General features: G+C 42.2%; 1 protein-coding gene across 2 annotated transcripts in view; it reads left to right on the top strand.

Moving 5' to 3' along the window:
- The window catches only part of mta1 (metastasis associated 1), a 40,659-nt gene extending 17,246 nt beyond the window's left edge, over positions 1 to 23,413 (top strand). The window contains exons 4-18 of one of the 2 annotated variants that reach the window (XM_035610499.2): positions 8,394 to 8,520; positions 10,370 to 10,433; positions 10,751 to 10,868; positions 12,043 to 12,145; positions 12,634 to 12,733; positions 13,236 to 13,424; positions 15,674 to 15,748; positions 16,152 to 16,210; positions 16,495 to 16,766; positions 17,365 to 17,516; positions 18,005 to 18,194; positions 18,343 to 18,432; positions 19,034 to 19,189; positions 21,660 to 21,810; positions 22,746 to 23,413. In XM_035610499.2, the coding sequence (XP_035466392.2) occupies positions 8,394 to 8,520; positions 10,370 to 10,433; positions 10,751 to 10,868; positions 12,043 to 12,145; positions 12,634 to 12,733; positions 13,236 to 13,424; positions 15,674 to 15,748; positions 16,152 to 16,210; positions 16,495 to 16,766; positions 17,365 to 17,516; positions 18,005 to 18,194; positions 18,343 to 18,432; positions 19,034 to 19,189; positions 21,660 to 21,769 (1,805 nt within the window). In that variant the 3' untranslated portion in view covers positions 21,770 to 21,810; positions 22,746 to 23,413. The remainder of the gene's footprint in view (positions 1 to 8,393; positions 8,521 to 10,369; positions 10,434 to 10,750; positions 10,869 to 12,042; positions 12,146 to 12,633; positions 12,734 to 13,235; positions 13,425 to 15,673; positions 15,749 to 16,151; positions 16,211 to 16,494; positions 16,767 to 17,364; positions 17,517 to 18,004; positions 18,195 to 18,342; positions 18,433 to 19,033; positions 19,190 to 21,659; positions 21,811 to 22,745) is intronic. The other variant, XM_035610498.2, reaches the window with a different exon arrangement.
- The last annotated feature ends 1,412 nt before the right edge of the window (positions 23,414 to 24,825 follow it).

Raw genomic sequence — 24,825 nt, forward strand, 5'->3', positions numbered from 1 at the left:
GCTCAGCTGGCTGCCTTAGCAACCCGGTCTCGGGTAAGCGGAAGAAAATGGATGGATGGAAGGAATAGTGATGATTACTTTCAAAGAGACTCTCTCCTGATTCATGGTGTTGAACACACACAAAAAGTGTCCTAGTCAGCTGTGTGAACTCTCTGACTGAGTTTACAGTTTTGGATCTGGTTGTCAGATTGATGGTTTTAGAACGTTGCAGATATTATCAAACGCACACCAGAGCCTTTTTTTTAAAAACACATTGCACGATCCACTGAACATGACGATGTTCTACGACGACAAGGCTTTGTCGCATGGTGAGAGTTAAAAGACCACAGGTGCAAAAGGGGGGGAAAAAAAGGGCCACGGCTGTTTTTTGAAATCACATAACCGAGTTCACAGTGACACGACCGAGCGCACTGTGCTTGTTCCACATCTGCTCTGAGATGACCAGCCTGTCTGTGATGTGTGATGCTGCACGAGAAATGTCAACAGACACAGTTTATGGTTATGTAGGCTTAAAGGGCACTTTTGACCCGTGGTTAATCGGTTCCTGTACCTGTGCACAAACATGCCGCCAGGAGTCGACCCGCTGTTTGACATCTGAAGTTTGCTTAAACCAAACAGAACCCCTCCCCCCTGATATGAGCCTAATTGCATCAATCCAAAAACATTTTTGGTACATCCTGATGTAGCTCACTCCAGCAGCAGTGTTGTCACTCTAAAAGGCAGAACCACTGCAGTCATATAGTCCAGGCGAAACCAGCCACTAGACTTTGCTTGGGTGTGGCCAACCTCACCTTAGCCTGTGTGTGTGTGTGTGTGTGTGTGTGTGTGTGTGTGTGTGTGTGTGTGTGTGTGTGTGTGTGTGTGTGTGTGTGTGTGTGTGTGTGTGTGTGTGTGTGTGTGTGTGTGTGTGTGTGTGTGTGTGTGTGTGTGTGTGTGTGTGTGTGTGTGTGTGTGTGTGTGTGTGTGTGTGTGTTTTAACTACAGAGTCCATAGAGGTGGCCTGAGGGGTGTGTGTGTATCTGTGCCAGGAGGGGATTGTTTGTTCTGTTGGACCACACAGCATCAGTTTCCCCCTGTGCATGTCCCTTTTTTTTTTTAAAAGAAAGTCTGTGATTATTTTTGACTAGTGTTTGTACACATGCTGCTTTATCTGCACAGGACCTTTTTCTGTAGTTTTGGTTATTCTGCTGGTGGCAAGTCTGCTTGCTAAGTAAACATGACTATTTCACTTCACTAAAACTTAAAACGCGGATACAATAAACCCGTGGTCGTACCGGCACACTGACGGATGTTGCAGCCGGGCGTTTGTTTCTGGACCTGGGATGATGTTTGTGTCGCTCTGCCAGCTGCAGTTCGGAGAGGGGCTTCCAGACATTTGCAATATGTAAAAAATGCATGGCAGGAATGGCTGCACACCGCATGGGTGTGGGCTATATCCTGTTTCTGTAGCTGCAGCCACACAGTGTGTGCGTGTGTATGTGCATGTGTCTGTGTGTGTGTATATGTGTTCCTTGATGAACTTGAGTTTTTTTAGCTTTGGGCCCTGCCACAGGAATTGCTGGATGGGTACATTTAATTCAGTTTTGTTATGGATCAGTGGAGAATGACCGTCGTGTGTGTGTGTGCTTATGAGCCTGTGTGTCTTTATGCGTGACTGCTGTGAGTCATTGATAAAATATTTTGCTTGCAGAGATTCGGAATACTCCCTCAACTGGGGCCTCCAGCTCCACCATTAGCCCCTCCCCTGTGAGCGATGCAGCCTCCCGAGTGGTCGGCCTCGGCGGCGGACTTGGCATTTCAACTCCCTTGGCTCCTCCCTTTAGACATTTGAATTTGCCATGACTCAAACCCTTTGCCGTGACTCAAACCCTATTTTTGACATGCGGCTCCTAGCTCCCATAAACAATAGACAACAATGCTGCCAGTAGAACTGATGTGCACGGAATCGGTGTAGCTCGAGTCAAGCTGGTCGTGTTTTGCCCGGTGCTCCGAAGCGGATCATGCGTCCACACTGTCACACTCCTTGTTTTGTTTTTTCCGGATAACTGTTCTTTAAGTGCTTCACCCTGCCTGTATTAGTGCCATGTTTTACCACTTGAGTTACACAACCCACTGTTTGACAGGAGTCTTGATATGCAAGAGTGGAACTAGGACCCACAGTGAGGGGATAGATTTTTCTTTTTTTCATTTTCTTCCCAGGTTGCAGACCTTTGTGAGCTGATGCAGCCTCACCTGGTGTCGCTCCGTGTTGAACTGTTGTCCCCGTTATGGAGCACAGATTTCTTACTGATAAATGTGAAGCAGCTGATTGATCTTATTACATTTGGCCTCTGGAAAATTCATTCACGTACACGGTTAGTCGGGGAGGAACGGAGAAAATTATGCCGGGGACCAAAAAAAAAGTACCAGTGTACAAACATACAGTACAGTGTGCTCGTCATCGGTGAGGTTTAATTAAGTGTTGGCACTTGCTTGAAACCTAACCGGTCATTGCTTTTTGATGCTGAGATACCTCTCTTATGGTTTTTGATTATGTGTATGTGCACTGAAGAAACCTGGTTATAGTCAGTAACAACATCTGACAACATGTTCACAAACTGAGGCAACTTACTTTAAAACTCATGTTTACACACAATTGTCCATTAAGCTGACTTATATGACTCCTATATCACACACATTTTTCAATATGAGAATCTTCATTGATATATTATTTTGAGACTGGGACGGGCAATCAAACCAAAACAAAAGAAAGAATTATTTGATTTTGCTTATTATGGCAGTCAAGAATTGTACTACTGCAATATACTGTTTTAAATTCGTAGATCTGCACCGACTGCTGAACTTTTTACACTTCCTTTACAAGGTTTTACCTTTAGGTACAACTTCATACCAGCACTCTGAGAACTGAACAACATCCCGTGTAGCTCTGCGGTTCCAACTCCAGGACGACAACAACTCGACGCAGACGAGACTCTTAAGTCCCATTGGCGCCATATACACGAAAAAACGAAACAGCACCACATTGTTTTGTTTTGCTGTTATTGTTTTCCCCTGACTGTGCTGGTCTTGTTCTTACTCTAGTTGGGGAATGTGCTGAGAATGAAGAGTAAATATGTTTCCTGATGCACTTGTCTGCGGTGGAATGACATCACACTTTAGATAATTTTCCTCTTCTCCTCTCTTTTAAAACGTGTCCTTGTACCAGCAAGCACTTTAGTTTAGCCGACAGATGCGAAGCCACAGTTGCATTATTACACACAATATTGACAAAACTGTTATCTCTGTTTATTGTGGTGATGTTTTTTTACATATTTTTTTTTTATAGGGGTTGGTAATTTAATCATATAGAAGAAAGACGTGTTGGTAGTTGGGTATTTCAGAAAAATTAAAAAGTTCCATGTAACGCAGCCTTTAAGATACACAATATTTAAGTCATGTCATAATATCACCGCAAACAAACTCGCATCACGGTATTGATTTTTCTGGATTGATTGATTGATCTCAGTGGTAATTACTCATAAAAAAAACGGTTACTTTCCTTTTGACCATAGACTTTTTAAGGAGAAGCTACATGTTCGTCGGCTTCAGCCTCCATTCCGGCCTCCGCACGCACGCGCGCACACACACACACACACACACACACACACACACACACACACACACACACACACACACACACACACACACACACACACACACACACACACACACACACACACACACTCTGGATCGTAGAGGAGTACTCAGTTTGTTATGGTAATAACAGTCCGCTGCGCTCTCTTCTCGCCCTCGGGCCTGCTCGTTCCACATGCTTTTCCCCTCCCTGCCGCCGCCGCCACCACCGTCTCTCTGCCCAGTAAGGCGACCCATTCATCAATAATTGATAATTGGCTGGGACAGGTGAGATGGAGAGGCAATTTGTAGAGAGTACGGTGTGGGTGCACTGCCAGGAGATTGGCTCCGAGGAGGACTGAAGCTGGGGAGTTGACTTGCTCCTCAAGGACACACAGCCGGGGGGGGGGGGCATGTGGAAGGTACCGGTCTGCTGATGGACCACTTCGTAGTCACGTGTGTGTTTTGGGTCAGGGGTTAAGGTTGGACAAGTCCTGGTTAGGGTTCGCAGGGATTCAAGTTCACTTTTTTTTTTTAAACCTCTTACAGAACATGTGACTTTTTTTTTTGTTGGAGCCTAAAAATTAATTTCTTCCTAGGAGAGAAACTGGTACACTAAATCATATCTCCTTTTCATGTGTCTTTCATTTCCTCGCTTTTTAATAAGGTCTTCTCTGGATGTTGGAATAATATCCCCTTCATCTCTTAAGCTTCCATTTGTTTAGTTTTATGCCAGAGCTCCTCGTCATTTGTATATTTTGAGAGCTCGCTCGAACTATTGAACCCGATGACCACATTCCTGCAGTGCTGTATAGTGGAGGAACACTGCATTGCCCGGGAGGGGAGGGAAAAAAGAAGTGCACCTCATTACATTTTTATGAAATCAAATATTAGGCTTGTTAAGCTTCAGGTATAACAAGCAGAGCTGCTGCGTCACCGGACAACATCACCCGAGGCTGTGGGGGGAGATTGAATGGGCCTCTTGACATTTCATCCACTGAATTAAAAAGAAATGTTAGGGTGCAAAGCCACATGGGCACTAATGAGCAGCGAGTGGACTGTTTGTGGCCTTCTCCATTTTTCCTGCCCATTTTAACTGTCGCTATCAAATAAAGGCTTGAAATGTCTTAAAAAAGGCTAGAATAAACTTGATTAAGATAATTGGCAGATTAATTGCTAAGGACAATGATAGTTGATTAGTTGCAAGAAGTGGGCAGCACTTAATACCACCCGCTAACAAGTTTCCTGGGGGCGTCAGACATGAAATTTGGAATATGTCTGGGAAATTGATTCCAGATATTTTCCGGAGTATTCCTTTCACATATGACGAACGCAGCGGGAGATTGTCCGAGTCAGTGAATGCTTTGGAGGTTTGGTTTGATTTGTGTAGCTCAAAAAAACTAACACAAACAGCTTCTGTGATGTTACTAGTCAGATTAATCGCCCAGGCTGATGTAAAGGCTGATATGAGCTTATTGTGGCTATATTATAATCCCTGTGTAGGTGTGGGTCTGTTAGTTACTGTACAGTTACTTTAAGTGCTGCACAGAAATGCTAAACTAGTTTTGTGATCATTTAGAAACGGAGTCACCGTTAGTTCGGTTCAGCAGAGAGAAACTTTCAGGTTGACTTTAACTACGAAATCTTTCCATCTTAGTATCTTTCTTTGTTGCAGTAATTTGAAAAAAAAATGTATAGACTGGTTATGTTGTGTTTATTTATATATTCATTATGTTTAAAAAAATATCAGCCAATACGTGTTTATTAGATTTATTGTTTTGTTTCCAAATATCTATATTATTTATTGTCTGTCCAGTTATTACCTACCTGACCTTGTTATTCTAAAGGCAGCTCTTAAAATCCTCCCTCTGCACTCCTTAACGTGTTGCTGTCAAGTTCATTGTATGTCATTTTTTTTCTCCTTTCGATCAATCTGCAGTGAAAAATATCCTGGTTCAAAGAAGTTTTGTTTTGCAGTGAGTGAGTATTTTCTCTTTCACAGTAAAAACATGCATTTCCCTTTTTTTCAATACACAGTCAGCAGCAGCAGCAGCATCGCTTTTATTTCTTTTACTACTGGAGCATCATTAAGATGTCAAAGAAAATACACATGTACATACACACCATGTCGGAGGTATATTGGAGAATATTGTTTTTGTTATGATAACACACATCCACACACTTTTTTAGTCTCTCCTCGCTCACCTTCCTACAACTTCCCAGCTCGGTTCATATTCCCTTTAATCTTGTTTTCCTCGTATTAATAATCTCAGTCTATATTTTTTGTTGCTTTTACGCGGCAGAGGATGAGTGTGAGTGTGAGTGTGAGTGTGTGCGTGTGTGTGCGTGCGCGCCTGCTGAGTGCTGGGCAGAGTGAGGGAGTGAAGGAGTTCTTATTGATTTTGGCCACACATCTCTTCTCCTGAAAATCCCTTGATTGCTTTTGTTCTGCTCCCCGTCTCCCTCTTTCTGTCTCGCTTCCTCTAATGAAACTCCAAATGAATTGGAGCACGTACTGACTGCTCTCTCTCTCTCTCTCTCTCTCTCTCTCTCTCTCTCTCTCTCTCTGTCTCTGTCTCTGTCTTTCTCTCTCTCTCTCTCTCTCTCTCTCTCTCTCTCTCTCTCTCTGTGTCTTTCTCTCTCACTCTCTCTCTCTCTCTGTCTCTGTCTTTCTCTCTCTCTCTCTCTGTCTGTGTCGTTCTCTCTCTCTCTCTCTGTCTGTGTCGTACTCTCTCACTCTCTCTCTCTCTCTCTCTGTCTCTGTCTTTCTCTCTCTCTCTCTCTCTCTGCCCGTTTAACTTCTGTTCTCATCGCCGTTTTCACTCTCTCTACCACTTTCTGTGCCCGTCAGTGTCTCTCTTCCTCTCGCTCTCCCTGCTGATTTCTTCATCGCTCCCCTTCCTCCTCTCCCCCTCCTCTCCTCCCGCTCAATGTCTGTCTTCACGTCCTCTCTGTCTTCATCACATGCTTCCTTGCTCTTTATCACTTTTGTCACACTCTCCCCCTCTTTTTTTGCGCCTATTTTATCTCGTCTCTTTGTTTATCTGTTTCTCCCCACCTTCTCTCCTCCCATCTCCTTAATTCCGTCCTTAACCACGCAGAGTAGCTACATGTTGCCGATCGGCAGCGGCTGAATCTATTCTTCAGAATGACTCAGACACATGACCTACTCAAATGTGCTGATAGCCCTTCAGCAGTTGCTCTGTCCATTCATTCATTGGACTGTTTTTCACCCAGTGCCTTAAAAATCTTACTTTTTTTTTCCTGGACGTAATCTGTGTGCGCGTGTTCTGTGTGTGCGTGTGTTCTGTGTGTGTGCGTGAGGCACAGGGATTCTCCGAGATTTTCCTTTTAATCCAGGGCACCAAGGGTCCTCAAGGTTAGACGCTTGATGAAAGGAAAAAATCTTGAAGGATCTGCATCGCTGCTCTCCCCAGACTCAGTGCCCGTACCTGCCGAAAACAGACTCGGCTCAATCAACAACACAAGCCCAAAAGAGAAACTCCAGCAGTTTGACACGTAAAGGTCGATTTACTTTGTCGAGCGGTGTTACGACTCAGCCTGCGATAAACAATAGTATTATGTCTTCTGTGCTTCCGGAGGCTCTTTGTCAAGTCTGAGGACGTAGCGGTGATGTTATCATCGCAGCACGAGGGCGGCCTTACAAAGTGGGCGTGAGCAGTTCTAAAGACACGGGTGTAGAACATGCCGGGAGGCTGTGTGACGGAAATGTCTCATTGGTTGAGTTATTGGAAACGTGGGCTCCAGCCTTTATAGCGCTTAGCCCATACTATTAGTTAAAAGTTGGGATATCTCGAATCTTGCTGCACTGACTTTTTGCACCACAATTCTTTTGTTTACTGAATCACAACAAAGAAAAAGAAAGACCCAACATTTTGTTTTAGAAGTTCTTGTTTATCAGTTCTGCTTCTGTATTTTAAATTTTTTTATTTGGTAACAGCTTTTTGTGTCAGAGTAGTTTACCTGATTTACAATGTCAAAGCTAATTTGCTATGGCTGTACATTTTGTGAAGCTGTCACATTCATTCTTGTATGTATTTTCATCAAATTTTAAGAGAGAATCTACATAGATACTAGTATCCATCTTTTAAAAACCAACATTATAACTTTGAATTATAAAACATACTAGAAAAAAATACTGAGGTCATGACCTCCCTGCTAAATTGGCTCCATAGATTTGCCAACTGTGTCTTTTTAGTCCTCTATTGGGACAGCAGAGGGGAGTGAACTCTCAGGGTTGCAAATAACAAACATTTTCATTTTGGGTTAAATTGCAGGAAATTTGTGTTTGGCATTTTTACTGAATTTTTCTGGCATTCAATAAATTGACGAGTCGTTTCAGCTCTGAATTATGTTCCTTTCAGGTTCTTTTTTGTAAGCTTCTCTTTTACAGAGACAATAATCAATTGAAAAGGTGTTTGAGAAGCATTAGAATAATGTAGAATCCTGAGAGAATTCTGTAACAAGGCTTGAAAAGCATAATTAAGAGGAAACCGCAGCCTGGTGCTGAAGAATTCATACTGCAGGCATCATGTGGACGGGAATCGGTGAGATGTAAAATACCTGTGTATGTACTGTTTACATAAAATCTCCTCCTCCCCGGGGACGTCATTGTTCTGGCTCATCAAGTGTGCATCCGCACGTGTGTGTGTGGCTAGAGCCGATACATTCGGCAGTTTCCCCCCGTGGTCGCCATTGTTCCGCCTCATCTGATGTACGTATGTACGTATGACCTTTGCCCTCTCCCCCCCCCCACCCAGGGGAGCTGGAGGAGGAGATGGAGAATCCCGAGATGGCCGACCTCCCCGAGAAACAGAAACACCAGCTCAGACACAGAGAGCTTTTCTTGTCCCGCCAACTGGAGTCTTTACCTGCCACACACATCAGGTACACACATTATCCCACTAAATGATGTGTTGGAAGTTTTAAGTCCCTTTCTTTTTGATTCCAGCTTTTTGTGCAAGTCTTCCCTACAAAGAATTTTTGTTCTCGCGCAGCGCACTGTTTTGACAGCAAATACAGATCTCAGGCTGTGAATAAAGCCTCAAATGATTCCTTTGAGCTGCTGTCGAGTCTGAAAAATCCCAGTTTTCTCAAAACAAGAAAAAAAACTAAAGCCGATTTCTAAGAAATTGCTTTAATTAATACAAAAACGACTGCAGCATTTTTTTCCCCCACTGGTCCAAAGTGTATATATATATATTTCATTATTTTTGCATCATTATATAGTAGCAGAGAGGATGGAGGCAGACAGGAAACAAAAGGCGAGAGAGTGACATGATTGGCTGGATCCTTAACTACTCTGCTGTCGTGATGCCCCTATGAATAATTATTTAGACTTAGAGTTGGACAATGTCATTGTATTATCACCGGTGGCTGAAAGTCATGAAGTTGAAGCCCCGGCATCCAGGCACATTCTCTGAGACGCGCTGTAATTTCAGTGTCTCTACTACAACATTAAACATAATATATTTATTACTTATGAATTAATAGGAGTCATGTAATTAAGTTAATTACGTTTATTTCTTTTGTCTCCCATCTGAGGCTTTTAAAATTGGGTATCTGCCAATGAAAAGTCAGATCCCTCTTAATTTACATCACTTTAACGTTGATTAAACGGCCAGTGTGTCTGACACGTACACCACTTAATCTCACACGCCTTGTTATTTACGAGCTTCTTGTTCCAAGTAATACCACATTAAAACTCAATGTTTTAGGTAAAAAAGGAAACTCAGTGGCAGAGCACCTGCTTTGAACTTACCCCTAAGTATTCGAAGGGAGCATCATTATTTCTTTGCACTAAATGCTTCTAAAAAGTGTTTCACATGTTGGACACCGATCCTATTGTTATTTTTGTCCAGAGATTTAATCAAACAGTTAGACAGACTTTTTACCCATGAACCCATCTTCGTGTTTATAAAGCTTATTTCTACCTGTTGCTTCGAAAACTGTGCCTTGACTAATTTGATAAATGAGGACATGGAGTGCTTCACCCACAGTCTGCTGTGGCGCTTCGAAGCAGCCATTTTCACAGAAAACCGACTTCATGTGGTTCAAACTAACCTCGTCGGGCACTTATATACGGTTTGCACGTCGAGCGCTGAAAGACATTTCTACATATAGAACTACCGTTGCTCATAAGTGAGCTCCAGGCGATCCCACATAATCATCACCGCATTATTACTTGACATTTGTGACAAGGAAACTGACGGAGATGTTTGTTTTTGTGCAAAATTCAAGCTCCAAAGTTTTCAGTCTGAACACCAGCGAGGTTACACACGGTGAGTTTTATCACCCTGCCAATTGGATTTGCGTCACACTAGCGAGGTTTGAGTAATTAGCTGGTAACCAATTTTGAATCCAGACTGAAGAGGAGTGCTGGACCAGGATTCGTCAAATAACGGGCTGTGCCAACTGGAGCTGAATTAGTTTCATCGTTGCAGAATTTTGGGATGTATTCACATCAAAGTTCGCTTTCAGACAGTTTCTCCAGCAGAGAGCAGTTTGGTCCAGACTCTCATCTTGTACTTTATGTAACCAGTTATCCCATGGACTTTAATTTTTGTCTGTTTTATTCTGTTTCACGTTAAATATTCACTCTCTCTCTTGACTTGTCCCACCTGTCTTTGCCTCTCTATCTTCATCTCAACTCAATTATTTTTACCCTCTGTCCTCTCTTGCCACTTCACCCTTTCCTTTCGTTCCCTCCTTTCTGTCTTTTTTCGCCGGACTCCAGAGGGAAGTGCTGCGTGACGCTGCTGAACGAGACAGAAGCCCTGACGTCCTACCTGGACAGAGACGTATGTGCAACAGCGCGATGCCGTGTCCTAAACTGTGATTAGACGTGTCGGAGTTACGACTTCGGAGATTCTTGTTTCAAGATGAATTATTCAGCGTGTTGACCCAGATTGTTCTGTTCACACACAGTAATGAGGAGACGGGAGATTCGCAGAGGGGAAACGCACACACACACACACACACACACACACACACACACACACGCACACACTCATGACGAGACAGATACACTCCTCTTTCGTCTCTCTCGTTCTCCAATCTCGCTTCCTGTTCCTTTCATTGCATCCTTACCCCTCTTCCTGCCATCTGTATTTCCCAGGATGCCTTCTTCTACTCGCTGGTGTATGACCCTCAGCAGAAGACTCTGCTGGCCGATAAGGGGGAGATCCGCGTCGGGAACAAGTACCAGGCCGACATCACCGACCTCCTCAAAGACGGTACACTGTCGCTGAAATTGTGTTTTATTTGACACGTTTTTCGAGATGTTTTGCACATTCACGTCTTCTTTAAGGGGGATTTTTTAACCCATTGAGATTTATTTTTATCTACAGCAGTTTTTCTGTCTGATCCATTGTAGACGATTTAACTTTTCATGGTTTCCAAACTGCTCAATTCTCAGGGACACTTCATGAACTTTAGACGACTTTTTTCATGCCCCTAGCCAGTGATAACTTTACAAGTAAAGAAAAGGGAAAAAAATACCACTGAACCAAGTTTCCATGACAATAATCAAGAGCATGTAGAATAACGGATTACTGTCTATGTTCTGCACGACTGATCATTGTACTGTCACCAACAGAATATAGAAACGCTGAGGCATACAGGCAGCTAAATATAATGCAACATGTACAGAAATATGATATTACACAATGATAGTTTTCACATAGAAGCTTATTTTATAGGATAACAATGAAGTTATTCTTTTATTTTTCTCACTGAACGAAACCAGTATTTAAAAAAATAGTCCAACAAACTTAATCCCTCAATATTTTCTTTACTTACTACCTGTCTTTGGTACCTGGAACTCTATACTATATACATGTAGTTTCATTTTTTCTTCAAAGGAGAGTAAATCACTTCCTAAAACAGCTGAGCACTGTAGGTTTTTAGCAAACGTCACTCAAACCGGAGTAAATAGTGTGTTTTGTGGAAACTATTTTCAGTCATGCATTTATGCATATTTAGTGAGTATTTATGGCAGTGGGGACTGCACATGTGGGACCGAGTCAAAATAAACTACAGTGCCCGGGTTCATCGTAATGTAGGCACACGTCACCCAGTGCGACCACGTGGACGTCTGAGGGAACAGAGGAGTGAATTATTCCAGACTACGCAGACAAAACTATGACAACTATTCTGCCAGATTTAGGCTTTGGTGTTTTTGTGTTCGTTCAATTTTATTCTGAGCAGGCGAGAAAACCTGAAAGTCCAATTAGGGCTCTGTGGGACACTAAACTCTGTAATCAAATATATGTTAATGTGATTCCTGCACGCGTTGGAAGCTCAGGCAGGTTGGTTTCAGGCAGGCAGACCGTCTTTTTCTCATGAAAGCTTTAAAAAAAAGAAAGAAAACTAACCGTCTGTATCTGTGCGTGTTCTGGGTCCACGTAGGTGAGGGCGATGGCAGAGAGTTGGAGAAACTAGAGGAGAAGATCTGGGACGCCAACAGCTCACTGACGGAGAAAGAAATCGACCAGTTCTTAGTTGTTGCTCGGTAAGTCAACACAGACGAGCAAAAACATACAAATACTGAAAAATATGAATTATTTTCTTCAGTAATAGATTGGCATTTTAGGGAAATTTGCTTAGTTGCTTCTTGCCAAAAGTTAGATCTTGATGACTGAAACCGCTCTCATGACTGTCTAGTAAATACTCTGCCAGGAGGTGCTAAGCTTAGCTTAGCACAAAGACTGGAAACAGAGGGAAACAGGTAGCCTTGATTCTTTTTTTAAGGTTGAATATGGTTGCTTAGCAGTTTTGTGCTAGAGCTCACTGGCTGGAGGTTTATCATGAAAATGCGATATTGCTGAATATTTTATCAGGAAGCACTGGATTTAGGAAATTTGGCAGATTTTTCTTTCAACATTTTTGCATAAACAGTTCAGAAAAAAGACTATGCAACTGTATCGAACACCAAAACCAAGGTTTCCTTCACCCCCCGTCTCTCGCTGTGTCTTTTATGGTCGTGTTTGTGTCCCATAGGTCAGTAGGCACATTTGCCAGAGCCTTGGACTGCAGTAGTTCAGTGCGGCAGCCCAGCCTTCACATGAGCGCTGCTGCAGCCTCCAGAGACATCACCTTGGTGAGATACACACACATATATATGTGCACACATACACACACACATGAAAGTGGCCTTGGGTTGAATCGGCATCACACCGTAGTTGAAAAGCAAAGGGGAGAAGAGCGGGGCAGTTAACCAAAGAGAAATGCCTTTAGTGCATATGTGTGTGCGTGTTTGTGTGTGTGTTAATGATCGCTGAGGCCTGTGTCTGGTTATCCTTAACAAGCACTTGGCCCCAGAAGCCTGGTGTGGGTCTGTTCTGCCCTAGATCTCATCCTCATATATAAAACATAGATGAGAGAAGCCTTCTAGCCACACACACACACACACAGCCCAAAGCATTTTACAAGGGTCTGCTCATAAACACCGTGGATTCAGCCAACAAAATTGTCACCCCAAGACGTCCGCAGAATATTTGCAGAACTTCAGGACCAATTTCGGCCAAAACTAATTTCATAAAAACACAACCAACTCTCGTGACGAAACGTGTTCACTATTCCTTTTTTGTGTGTGTGTGCAGTTTCACGCCATGGACACGCTCCACGCCACGGGCTACGACATGACCCGAGCCATCGCGGCGCTGGTGCCCCAGGGCGGGCCCGTCCTCTGCAGGGACGAGATGGAGGAGTGGAGCGCCTCAGAGGCCAACCTGTTCGAGGAGGCGCTGGAGAAATACGGCAAAGATTTCACCGATATCCAGCAGGATTTTGTGAGTAAAAAACAGAAAATCATACGTAACAAAACGATAGATATTTTAGGAAATGTGCTTATTTGGTTTCTTGCTGCGCATTGGATGAAAATATTGATACCACTCTCATGTCCGTCTGTTCGCCACAGGCCAGTTGGCTTAGTATAAGGACTAGACATAGGGAAACAAAGCCGTCCTCATGCTGACGAAAAAAGTCCCTCATTCTCCATATTTATTCAAATTAATCAAATGAAATACATGTTAATTAGAGAGTTATTAAGGTACTGCTGTGCATATTTCCAAATCAACGTTCTAGGGTTTATTCAAACAACTTTTCTTCATTAAAGCCCATGAATGATCTAAAATCTCAATCGAGAACTACCCTAAGTGTTAAGGTAAATCTGAGAGGGAAAATGATTTAATATAGGGCTGCATCATTTTTTGTTATCGATTAATCTGTTTGATCTGTTTCCCAAACTCCAAGGTGATGTTTAGTTTTGTCCACAAACCAAAGATATTGAGTTTGCTGTCATAGAGGAGCAAAGAAACCAGAAAATATTCACACTTAAGTTTAAGTAGTTTTCACAAAATCTACTTAAACCCATTAATCGATTATCAAAATAGTTGGTAGTCGATTACTAATCAATTCATTGTTCCACCTCCAGTTTAAAAGCATATGTTTTGAAATTTAAAAACAAAAATTACAACTGACATTTTAATTAATCACATGAAAAGATTTGAAAATTAATTTTAGGGAAACTTATTAGCATATTTTCCAAAATGTGGTGAGATGCCACAGCTTTATTTTACATACCTCATCTCTGTGTGGTGGTAGTGGGCTTTTCAAAGGGCTTTTTTCTGCTTAACCAAATAGTGAAGTGTAGTCATGCGCGGAGGACATATTGAGCGCGGTACGGTTTGCTGCTTATCAAGCCGGCCTGCTTTTTATGTGGACGCTGAAATCTAATTTAGAGATGTGTACAGTAAGTATTCAGCTGCTGCCATTACTGCTGCGTATGGCTGCAGAAACCACAGAATTAGAGATGAAACCCTGCAGCAGACACTCAGACTTCATTTAGCTGATTTTACCCGTTTTTTTATACAACGTCCAAGCATATAATGCTGAACTAAAGAGGGAAATTGCCAAGAATGAGAACTCTCAAAGCATTCCAAACATATTTTTTATAGAAAAACTAAGCGTGAGCGTTACTTAAATAGCAAGAGACGGTCGCCCGTCTGCTGTAGCTCCTCGCCGTCCTCTGCACTTACAGCGGGAGCAGAATGGTGCTGCTGCCTTTTGTGGACGCGACGACTTCAACGTGTGCATCACTCCACCACCTGGTGGCCGGACGCCGTCGGTGCTGCTGCTCGCTCGCTCGCTCTCTCTCCCCACTCAGGCCTTTGCTCACACACAACAGGACGACTCCACCATTAATGGGTGGGGCCACTACGTTTGACGGCTCATTTTCCTTTTCAAACTTCTCAGAGGGACGTTTACGCAGAAACTTTCATTCGGCTAAATTCGAAGAATCTTTTTTCTCTAAAGACATTTTAGGCTCCGTCAGACTGGGACAATTTGACTAATTCAGATTAAAAAAAACACCTCAAATCAGAATCAGAAATACTTTATTCATCCACGGAGGGAAATTGGGTTTAGTTACAGTTGTTCCAGCCAAGTAAAATAAATATGAAATCTTAATAAATATAAATAAGAAGGAAGTAAAAAAAAGTGGTTATTGCAAATGTTTTTGTTTTTGAATGTATTTTTAATCTTTAGTTTGTAGATCGAGTCTGCCGTTGACATGTCATTTAGGGTTAGGGTTGGTGGTTTTAATTCATTTAATTATTTTTGATTGTTTGATTAATTCCCTAAATTATTATCATTTATTGACTTCATTTGTTTAATGGTTAATGACCATGTTTCCTTGAAGTAAAAACATCCTCTTGATATTTAAAGTGTGTTTTTGTCGCAGATGAATCGTGAGCTTTTATACATTTTGTACTAGATCCTGTAAAGTTCATTCATAGTTTGGTTTTGAAAGAGGCGTTGTGAAGGTTTCGTGGTGTGGTCACAGGCCTGTCGACAACTTACGAGCTGCGGTGTTGAAAACGTTTTGTGCTCACTCCCTTGATCCACATTTTTTTCTTCTTTTTTTCTTCTTCTGGAGAATGAAAATAGGTGACCTGTCAGCGATGTCCTCTGCCACCACTTTTCATAGCAACCACACTGAAATAATGATTATTTTGTCCATTTCCTCCTCCTCCTCTAGTTGCCCTGGAAGTCTCTGACGAGTATTATTGAGTATTACTACATGTGGAAGACCACAGACAGATACGTACAGCAGGTAACAACATCAGTTACACACTAAAGGTTTAAGAAAAAACTAACGTTTAATGTCATGTATAACTTCCTATATCTGTTCATGATGATTTTAATTTGCTTTTAGCCCAATAACTGTTCCAATTTTTTTTTTTATGAAAGCCTGATTTAGTTTAAATCCTGAAGTCTTAACTGAGCGAAGGGATTCTCAGCCTTTTCTGTCTCATGACCCCATTTCATCCCCAAAAATGATCGCATCACCACCTTTTTTGTTTTCCCTTGTCCTACTTTGTTTCTCCACATTATCATAAACCTATTTATTCTTTTTTTGAAATGGTCGAAAATCAATATATCAGTTGTTCGACGGTGTCTTAAACTCAAAGATTCTCAAACTTCTCCCTCCACCTCTACGTCTGTCCCCGCTCCAGAAACGATTAAAAGCGGCCGAGGCAGAGAGCAAGTTGAAGCAGGTCTACATCCCGAACTAGTGAGTAGTTTCAGATTCCAGTTTCTGCCTGGGTTTAATTCTGTCCATCAGATGCCATTTGTGCAACACTTTCTCATCGGACTGCACTGAGATAGAAAGAGAAGTGTAGAGTTGTTCTGATCTGTTTTGTCAAAGTCTGGACGTCTGCTGATGTTGTCAGAGAGCAGACCCCTCTTTTCTCTCTGTCAGTTCAGAATGAAGGAGTGTGGCAGCAGACTGATGAATGTTATCTGTTCTCTCTGTGACCCAGTCTGACCCCGTCTCTGTTTCTGTGTCCCCGACAGTAACAAGCCAAACCCCAACCAGCTGAGTAACAACGTAAAGCCAGCTCTGGTGAACGGAGCAGCAGGTATCGTGGGTACACCGGTTACAGCGGCTCCAGTGGGTACAGTGGGTCCAGTGGGTCCCGCGGGCACATTGGGTCCCGCAGCTACAGTGGGTCCCGCGGGTATAGTGGGTCCCGCGGGTACAGTTGGTCCCGCGGGTACAGCCGTCCCAGGACCTCCAGGCTCGGGACAGACCCCCGGCCTGGGCAGAGCCTGTGAAAGCTGCTACAGTAAGTCATTTCTACATGTCGCTAACCATCATATGACAGCTTGTTTCTTTGCTTCTGGAATCAATAGATTATTGAAAATTATCAGATTCAAGAATCTAAAAAACTATTAAATGCCTCTTTTTTTTCATCAATAATTGTAAAAATGGGAATAAAAGAGACTTGTATCTTCAGTTATGAGTGTTTGTGATAAGTAAACATCTCTGGCAACAACAAAATAGACTAAACAATAAATGTATCAGCCAACTTATGTTTTTCAATAAATCTTAAAAGTGGATTCTCCTCATCTGTTTTTTCCGACTCATCTACAGTATGCAATAGTTTCTTTACCGAGCTCAGATGAACTCTGTACAGCTTGCACGTGGCTCACATTTTAATTAGTTTTCAAAATGGAGAGGAGAGAGAGGAGAGCGTTGCAGCTTTACATGCCCCGCAGCAACGAATTGTTCAAGTTATATTAGTGGTTGTAGTTAATTCAGTGATGAATGATTAAAGGTTGTGCGCTCGCTCTTGTGCTCACCAGATCTCAAACACGCTTGTATGTGGATCACGAATCATCATGAGTGTGTACTCTCTTTCTTCTGTCTGTGTGTGTGTGTAGCCAGCAGCTCCTACCAGTGGTACTCGTGGGGACCTCCCAACATGCAGTGTCGCCTGTGCGCCTCATGCTGGACATACTGGAAGAAGTACGGAGGGCTGAAGATGCCCACGCGGCTAGACGGAGAGAGGCCCGGACCCAACCGCAGCAGCATGGTACACACCGACGCACGAGAACACACCTTGCTGTTCAGGGAACCTATTCGACCCGGGAACTGTTTTCAAGGATCAGAAAGGTTCCTGCAGGCAGTTGTCCCCCCTGGTTTCCACCTCGGTCTAAAGGCCGGCTTAGATCAGCCATATTGGCCTGCTGATGTATGAACAACGAACAGTTCCACTCCAGTCCACCAGGCGGCAGTAACTTGTCGCCTCTGAACTTTCAGTTTGCAATCACATGACAACGAAAAGAATCAAATCCACACGTCTGAGAAGCTCGAAGCGGCCACAAATTTGGTTTCTGGCCAGTAAATAACTCAAACTAATAACTAAAACATGAATTAGTTATCAAAGCGGTAGTTTTCTGTTGACTAATCAACTAATTGAACAATCGTTTCAGCTCTAATGTACGTCTAACATACATAGTCATGGTAGCACTCGACGTTCAAGGCGTCTGACGGAGACGTTGTGGTGTGTCATATGTGCAGAGCCCCCACGGCCTCCCCCTGCGCCACAGCGGCAGCCCCAAGTTTGCGGTGAAGACGCGACAGGCCTTCTTCCTGCAGACCACCACGGTGACGCGCACGACTCGCCGCCTCTGCCAGGATATGATACGGCCGCGGTATCTGGCCAGGCACCCCTACCTCCCCCTCAACACAGCAGCCATCAAGGCCGAGTGTAAGACAGTCTCACACCTATACTAGGAAGCAGTGACGTGTTATATATGAGGCACTTTTTTTGTTACCAAAGGTCACAGTTTTTAATTTTTCCTTGCACCTCCTGTGTCGTCCATTGGACTTTTATTCACTGTAATGATTTTCTCCAGGTGCCCTGCGGTTGCCAGAAAGGCCAAAAAAGACTTTGCCACTGAAACCTGTGGAACGTAAACCTCTGGAGTCTGTGGTGCGGTATTTAGGTGAGAGGAAGCTCACAAGTTTTAACATTTCAGTCAATTATAACTGGGTGTGGTTGTACGTGGCTCTTGTCTGTTGCTTTTATAATGTGATACTTTGTGCCTGAAGTGAACACATAAGTTTTCAGAAAAGTATTTATCAGGTTTCTCTCTTAAAAGGAGTCAAACTAAGGTTAATATACTATATTTTTACAACCTTTAGAAATATGCCAGTGTAAAAATCAAAAAGTCATTTCTTATTTTGAATTATTTGGAAACATTTTTGATATTTCAACATTTCTCCCAAAGACCTCAGGGTGTCACATTTAAAAAAAAAAAAAAAATGCCCCATCAAAATCAGCATCAGAGGAAACTGTTTAATTCCGTAAATTGACGCCTGCATTTCCATATTTTAGAAGAGCCTCAGCACAACACATTGCAGGATGACTCTCTCCTCTCATTCCAAGTCAGCAGTTGAAATTAATGAGTCACTTCTGTTGATTTAATGTCTGGTGGGGGGGTTATTTTTGTGTGTACTTCTTATGCTCTTTGTCATCCTCTCTCTCCGCTTAACAACCCGTTCTCCGCCTTGTGTCTTCTTCTCTCTCTCTCCATGTTTTTATAGAAGCACATCCCCGTCCAGCCAAGCCCGACCCCCCGACACGTGGGGGCTCCATCTCCACAGCCAGCCTGACGCCCATAAAGTCCTCTCCCATCCTCAACAACGGCTCCCCCACCATCCTGGGCAAGCGCAGCTACGAACAGCACAACGGAATGGATGGTGAGTGAGCTGAAGACGTACAGTACAGTACAGTACTGTGTGTGTGTGTGTGTGTGTGTGTGTGTGTGTGTGTGTGTGTGTGTGTGTGTGTGTGTGTGTGTGTGTGTGTGTGTGTGTGTGTGTGTGTGTGTGTGTGTGTGTGTGTGTGTGTGTGTGTGTGTGTGTGTGTGAGTGAACTCCTCGTGTAAATTTTACACAAACAGCTTGATGAGAAAAACAACAGATGACATCATTAGCTTTTAAACAGATTTTAATTTGTTCTTCCTGACTTTGTTTCAATCATTGGGGCGTAATTTAAATTATGTTGCACATAAATATTAAAGGTTGAATATCTCTGCTATCCGTGGGTAATTATGCTATTTAAGGAGGAGAGTATAGTCACAGTTGAGGTCCGCCGCTGAAGGGTTAAGAGTTAGTGTGGTTCTCCTTTTTTTTTTGGGTTACGTCCCACTTTCCCTCTCCCCTGTGAAACGAGCGAGGGGAAGAGACAGACTGAGAGATCAAGAGAGTGAGAGTATGCCAGAGAAAGACGGAGAGAGAGGGGATCGGATCGGCCTTGCTGCTTTAGCTGGAGGCTACAGTCTATGTTGTCATGGTAACTGCAGAGAGGATGAGGAAGAGGAGGAGGAAGAGGGCCGGGTAAGTGTATCCCGGGGGAGAGCATCTCCACTGGTCTGTGAGTCCACCTCGGGCCGAGGATGGGAATAACACGCCGGGAGCAGATGTGGGTTGAAAATGAGGCAAACTCCAGGATCAGGGATCAGTTTTTATTTAATTTTATTTTTACGTCAACACAAACTTGTCAACGTCGTCATTCATAGTATGGTAAATTCTACTGGGGGTGGAAAGGCATTAATTTTTTAAATTATTCTTCAAGTGTTAATTGTAACAATGTTGGATTATTTCTGTTGTTTCAGTTGTTAAATCAGTAGATTTAACCTTGTTGGTTCAATAAGCTGCGCAGGGCTGCAACTAATGTTTATTTATTAATAATCAGATAATTACCAGGCAGCTCTCCCATGTCATATCGTCGCACGGATTATTGTTTGAAAATGAAATAAACTGTTTTTTTAAAAAAAAGTAATTTCACACCTATAAGAATAAGTGTTCGTTCACATCTTCGTCGATGTCAGTCTCCTTTTTTTTCATGTCAATTTAGAGTTTGATCGATCGTTATTTTTCTACCAACTCTGCAGGACAAGGGGCTGCAAGTTAAAGGAATCATTTTGAGAAATATGCGTATTCACTTTCTGTGCTTTAAGTGTGAAGCCACAGGCAGTTAGCTTAGCTTAGCATAAACACTGGAAGGAGGGGGAAACGGCTAGCCTGGCTTCAGAAATCCACCTATAGTTAACTCTCTCTAAAGTTTACTTGTTTGTTTAAATCTCTTGATACTAAACCTGTTTTCAGACATGAAAAATCTCTGGACGTTCTGTCTGGACACTTTCTGGAGTTTGCTTTTTGACATATGTCGAACGCAGGAGCAGATTGTCAGAGTCAGACACGTTCACACACCAACAGCAACATTTGCAGAACATTCTGTGGCATCTGAGCAGAGCAGGAAGAGGCAAAAAATATAATTCCACCGCGGAAAACATTTGCTTTCAGTTTACAGACATCAACACGCCCACTCGCTCCCTGAGATTTCCCCGCTCTATTCTCACATGGGCTCATTCACATTTTCCGGAACATTTGCAGACATTTGCATTCTCTCATGCAGCCCCTCCGGAAAAATGTCTGTCAAATGTCTGGACCTCAGTGCATGTCTGAGAGCAGCTGTGGGGCAGTCGATCTGCCTTTTGCTGTAATTGTAGCAGATCGTCTGCTTCCTCTTGGTTCGGATCCACGTCCGCTGTTTGTGAATCTGTATCTTTTGTTATCACGTCAAACTCAAAGCACACAGCGTTTTACACAACAGACCCGACTGGACTTTGAGCAATAACGATTTAGGTGCATTAGTTGTTGTCAAACGAGCCTCGTGGCCGATTAACCAGATGGTTTAAACATCGGCTTTGTCTGAGTCAACAGTTTTGATATTCATGATCATTTGCTGAATATTTTATTTGTTAACTGGTATTTGACAAACACAGGCTGCAGTTTGTCTGAGGAGAGTTTATTTACTGTTTCAAATGTTGAGCCATCTGAGGGGGAGTGTGGGAAACATTTGCATTAGATTTTTTACTAATTTTTCTCCTAATCACATAATGTTTAATAATAATTAAAGAATGAAATAATTGATTGACATTGATGTCTTCAAGTGCTATGAACTTATATATGCTCAGGAACATGTAGAAATATTTTTCAAATGAAATAAGGATAGAATAAAAGTAGAATAGTGCAGATCTATAGATACTAAAAATAAGAAGTATTTAATGTAGCCACTAGAGGGCAGAAGATTTTTTGATCATCCATGTGTATCCGGTGGCAGCAGTGGTCTGACTCCTCATCCTGTGCTCTTCCTCCTCCGCAGGCTCTAAATCCAAGATCCTGGCTCCGCAGTGGGACATCATGGCCAAACGGATGAGCGAGGTGGGCCGACCCTCGGCTTCGCTGCAGGACGAGGTGCACGAGCTGGACTGAACGCTCCGCGCCAACAACCTCTACTGCACAACCCCAGTCAGGTAACGCCCACAAATACATTGTATCTGAGTGAAAACACAGCAGAATGTTTTCCCGGAATATTCAAGACAAGTGTGTGGAGCGCTCTCCTCAGGCGCCGCCTGCGTCTGAATATTCCAGAGATGTCCCTGCAGTTGTGCACGTGCGCAGGTTCATGTGTAAAAACAGCTTAAGACTGTCGGGTGTTCCCCAGGTTTCTAAAAGAAAAATTAATTGATAGAGAATAAAGAACCAATTTCCTCATTCTTCAATTTTTCTGTTTTGTAGAATGGAGATAACTACTTTTTTTTTAAATCACAATGGAAGAGCGTTTTATCAGTATATTTATTTTGTAAATTCTCATTTTATTCTACTCTGCATATTTGTCTTATTGTTATTGATCTGTCTTTTAGGGCTGCAACTGACGTTTATTTCCATTATCGATTAAACTGTTGATTAATCGATGAGTTGTTTGGTTCATACAATGGTGAAAAACGTTGGTTGTGTTTCCCAAAACTCAAAGATGATGTTTTGTTTCGTCCACACACCAGAGATGTTCAGTTTACTGTCACAGAGGAGCAAAGAAACCAGAAAATATTCACATTTAAGAAGCTGAGATCAGGGAATTTTGACTTATTTTTTCCATAAAAACGACTTGAATCGATCAATCGAATATCAAAACAGTTGGCGATTAATTTAGTAGTCGATTCATAATCGATCGACTGCTGCAGCAGTGATCAACTGTCTTTTATTATTTAACTACGTCCCTGCAAAAGTTTTCCCACACGATTTTACCTGATAACCGGTGCGACATTGAACATGTTGAATCACGAATTGTATTATTATGTTATTTATTGTACTTTTGACCAAGTTTAATATTAGTGAGTGTTTTGTTAATGTACTCGTGATTATTACCACTTTTCAAAACAAGTCTTCCTTTCTTTCTCGTCTCCGCCAGCAGAGGGGGATGAAATGGAAAAGGCGTTTTCCAGTGAACCACAGTCGAGGGCAGCTGAGGGGAGACGACGACAAGATCATCGGCCACGCGTCTTCAGCCAGTTCAGACCGATGCCCGATAATCGATCACCTCGGCCGTGGTCAATCTGACGACTGACTGTACAGGACTGTGTTTATTACTCACATTTCTTGTTATTACTGTCATTGTAATTATTGTTATTGTTATTATAATTTCTTCTCTCTCTTTTTTTTTTTTACCAACTATAAATCAGCTTATTGTTTGTCGATCAAACGATGGAACTTTTAAAGTTTCGCGAAAAAATAGCTTGCAACGCCCTGTGGAAAAGGGTCGAAGGACTGTAACATAAGCCACTCGCATCTTCTCTGTTCGTTTTGTTCTTTGTTTTTGTTTTGTTTCTTTAACGATTTCAATTCAGCGAGGAGACGCACTTCTGTTCTGTTCCAGTGACACACGTCAGCTCCTCGTCTTTTTCTGTTTTCGACGAATTCGAAACGCTTTACGGGAAATCTTAGGTTTTGTGAGCCGGCCCCCTGCTCTTCGGCCAGAGAGGTTTAACTTATTGAGAAAGACTTGCTGTTTTTTCTACCTTTTTCACAAGTAATGCATCTATGCTTCAATAATATAATTAAAAAAGACAATTGATTTTCCCTCTTCTTTTGGTGTCTGTGCTCGCAGGTCCCATCTCGCGCCCGCTGCTCTCGGTATCAAATGAGGGTGTTTACAAAAAGCGACAGTGTTTCAGTCCCCCAAAAATTTTGCTTTATTAGAAAAGGTTTAAAGAGAAACATGTTTTAGTAAAAGTCTACAAAGCTGTAAAAAAGGCGCATCGTCTTCACAACACAACTCCTGACGATACACGACTGAAACTAACATCAGAGGATCTGTCAGCGTCAGTTTTATGAGAAAATATGACAATATTCAACGAATCTGCTGTCGACGGTAATAACTTCCACCAAGGAGGTTATGTTTTGACCTCTGTATGTCTGTCTGTCTGTCTGTCTGTCTGTCTGTCTGTCTGTCTGTCTGTCTGTCTGTCTGTCGGTTGGTTGTTTGTTGGCAGGGTTGCACAAAAACTACTCAGCGGATTTTCCCGAAACACTTGGTAGAATGTTGGGAAATATGCCAAGAAAGAACTCATTCAATTTTACTATGGATCCAGGTATTTTTCATCACTTTTTTTTTACATTGCAAGATAGGGAGATTTCCCCCCCCCCTACCCCCCCCCCCCCTGACATTTTCCTTGATTTCCCAGGGGAAATTTTATGGACCTTGATGAAAACAATCGGGCATATGTAAGGGATCAATATCTCTGAGTGTGTGCAGTTCGCTGCAGCTTCATTGAGCTAAAGAGGAAAGTTTGGTCTTTTGTTTTTGATGCGACCGTATCTTTCCATTTAGATGTTGACTTGGATGGTTTGTCCTCGATCTTTGGAAACAGCAGTTATGATAATAATAATCATATATTATTAAATTATTTTTAAAAACGTTTACAGAGTGCATTACGTTAGTGAATCAAGATGGAAACGATTCAGCAGGAAAATTCAATGTCAACCAGAATATCAACAGCGCAGAGAATGAAACGACGAAAGCACCAAACAATAAAATAATATACAAATGGTGACAACAAAAAACAATGGAAAGGTTTCACGTCGTGTGCACTCTGGAGTAATTTAATATTACTAAATATATATAGGATATACGCATAGTTTGTATTGCAAATGCAAACACGTGTATATATTTATATATACTCATGTATATTTTGGTTTGTGAACAATAACCCTTCAAACAAATCACCATAGATCCTTAACGTATCAATGATGCAACAAAATAAATCACGTATGCAATTTAAAATTTTTAAGAACTTTTTTCTATTGAATCCAAAGTATAAAAAAATATATATTTATATATGTTTCTTACATTGGCACTAATAAATCATGAGTGTGCTTTGCTGAAGTCAGTAGACGAACTGACAGAACTGATATTTTTAAATTCAATTCTCTTATCCTCTTTGTCTCCGGCAGCTTTGCACTTTTGTAATTATTTATTTATTTTTTTGCTC

Source organism: Scophthalmus maximus, chromosome 15, assembly GCF_022379125.1.
Source record: "Scophthalmus maximus strain ysfricsl-2021 chromosome 15, ASM2237912v1, whole genome shotgun sequence".
Classification (NCBI taxonomy): Eukaryota; Metazoa; Chordata; class Actinopteri; order Pleuronectiformes; family Scophthalmidae; genus Scophthalmus; species Scophthalmus maximus.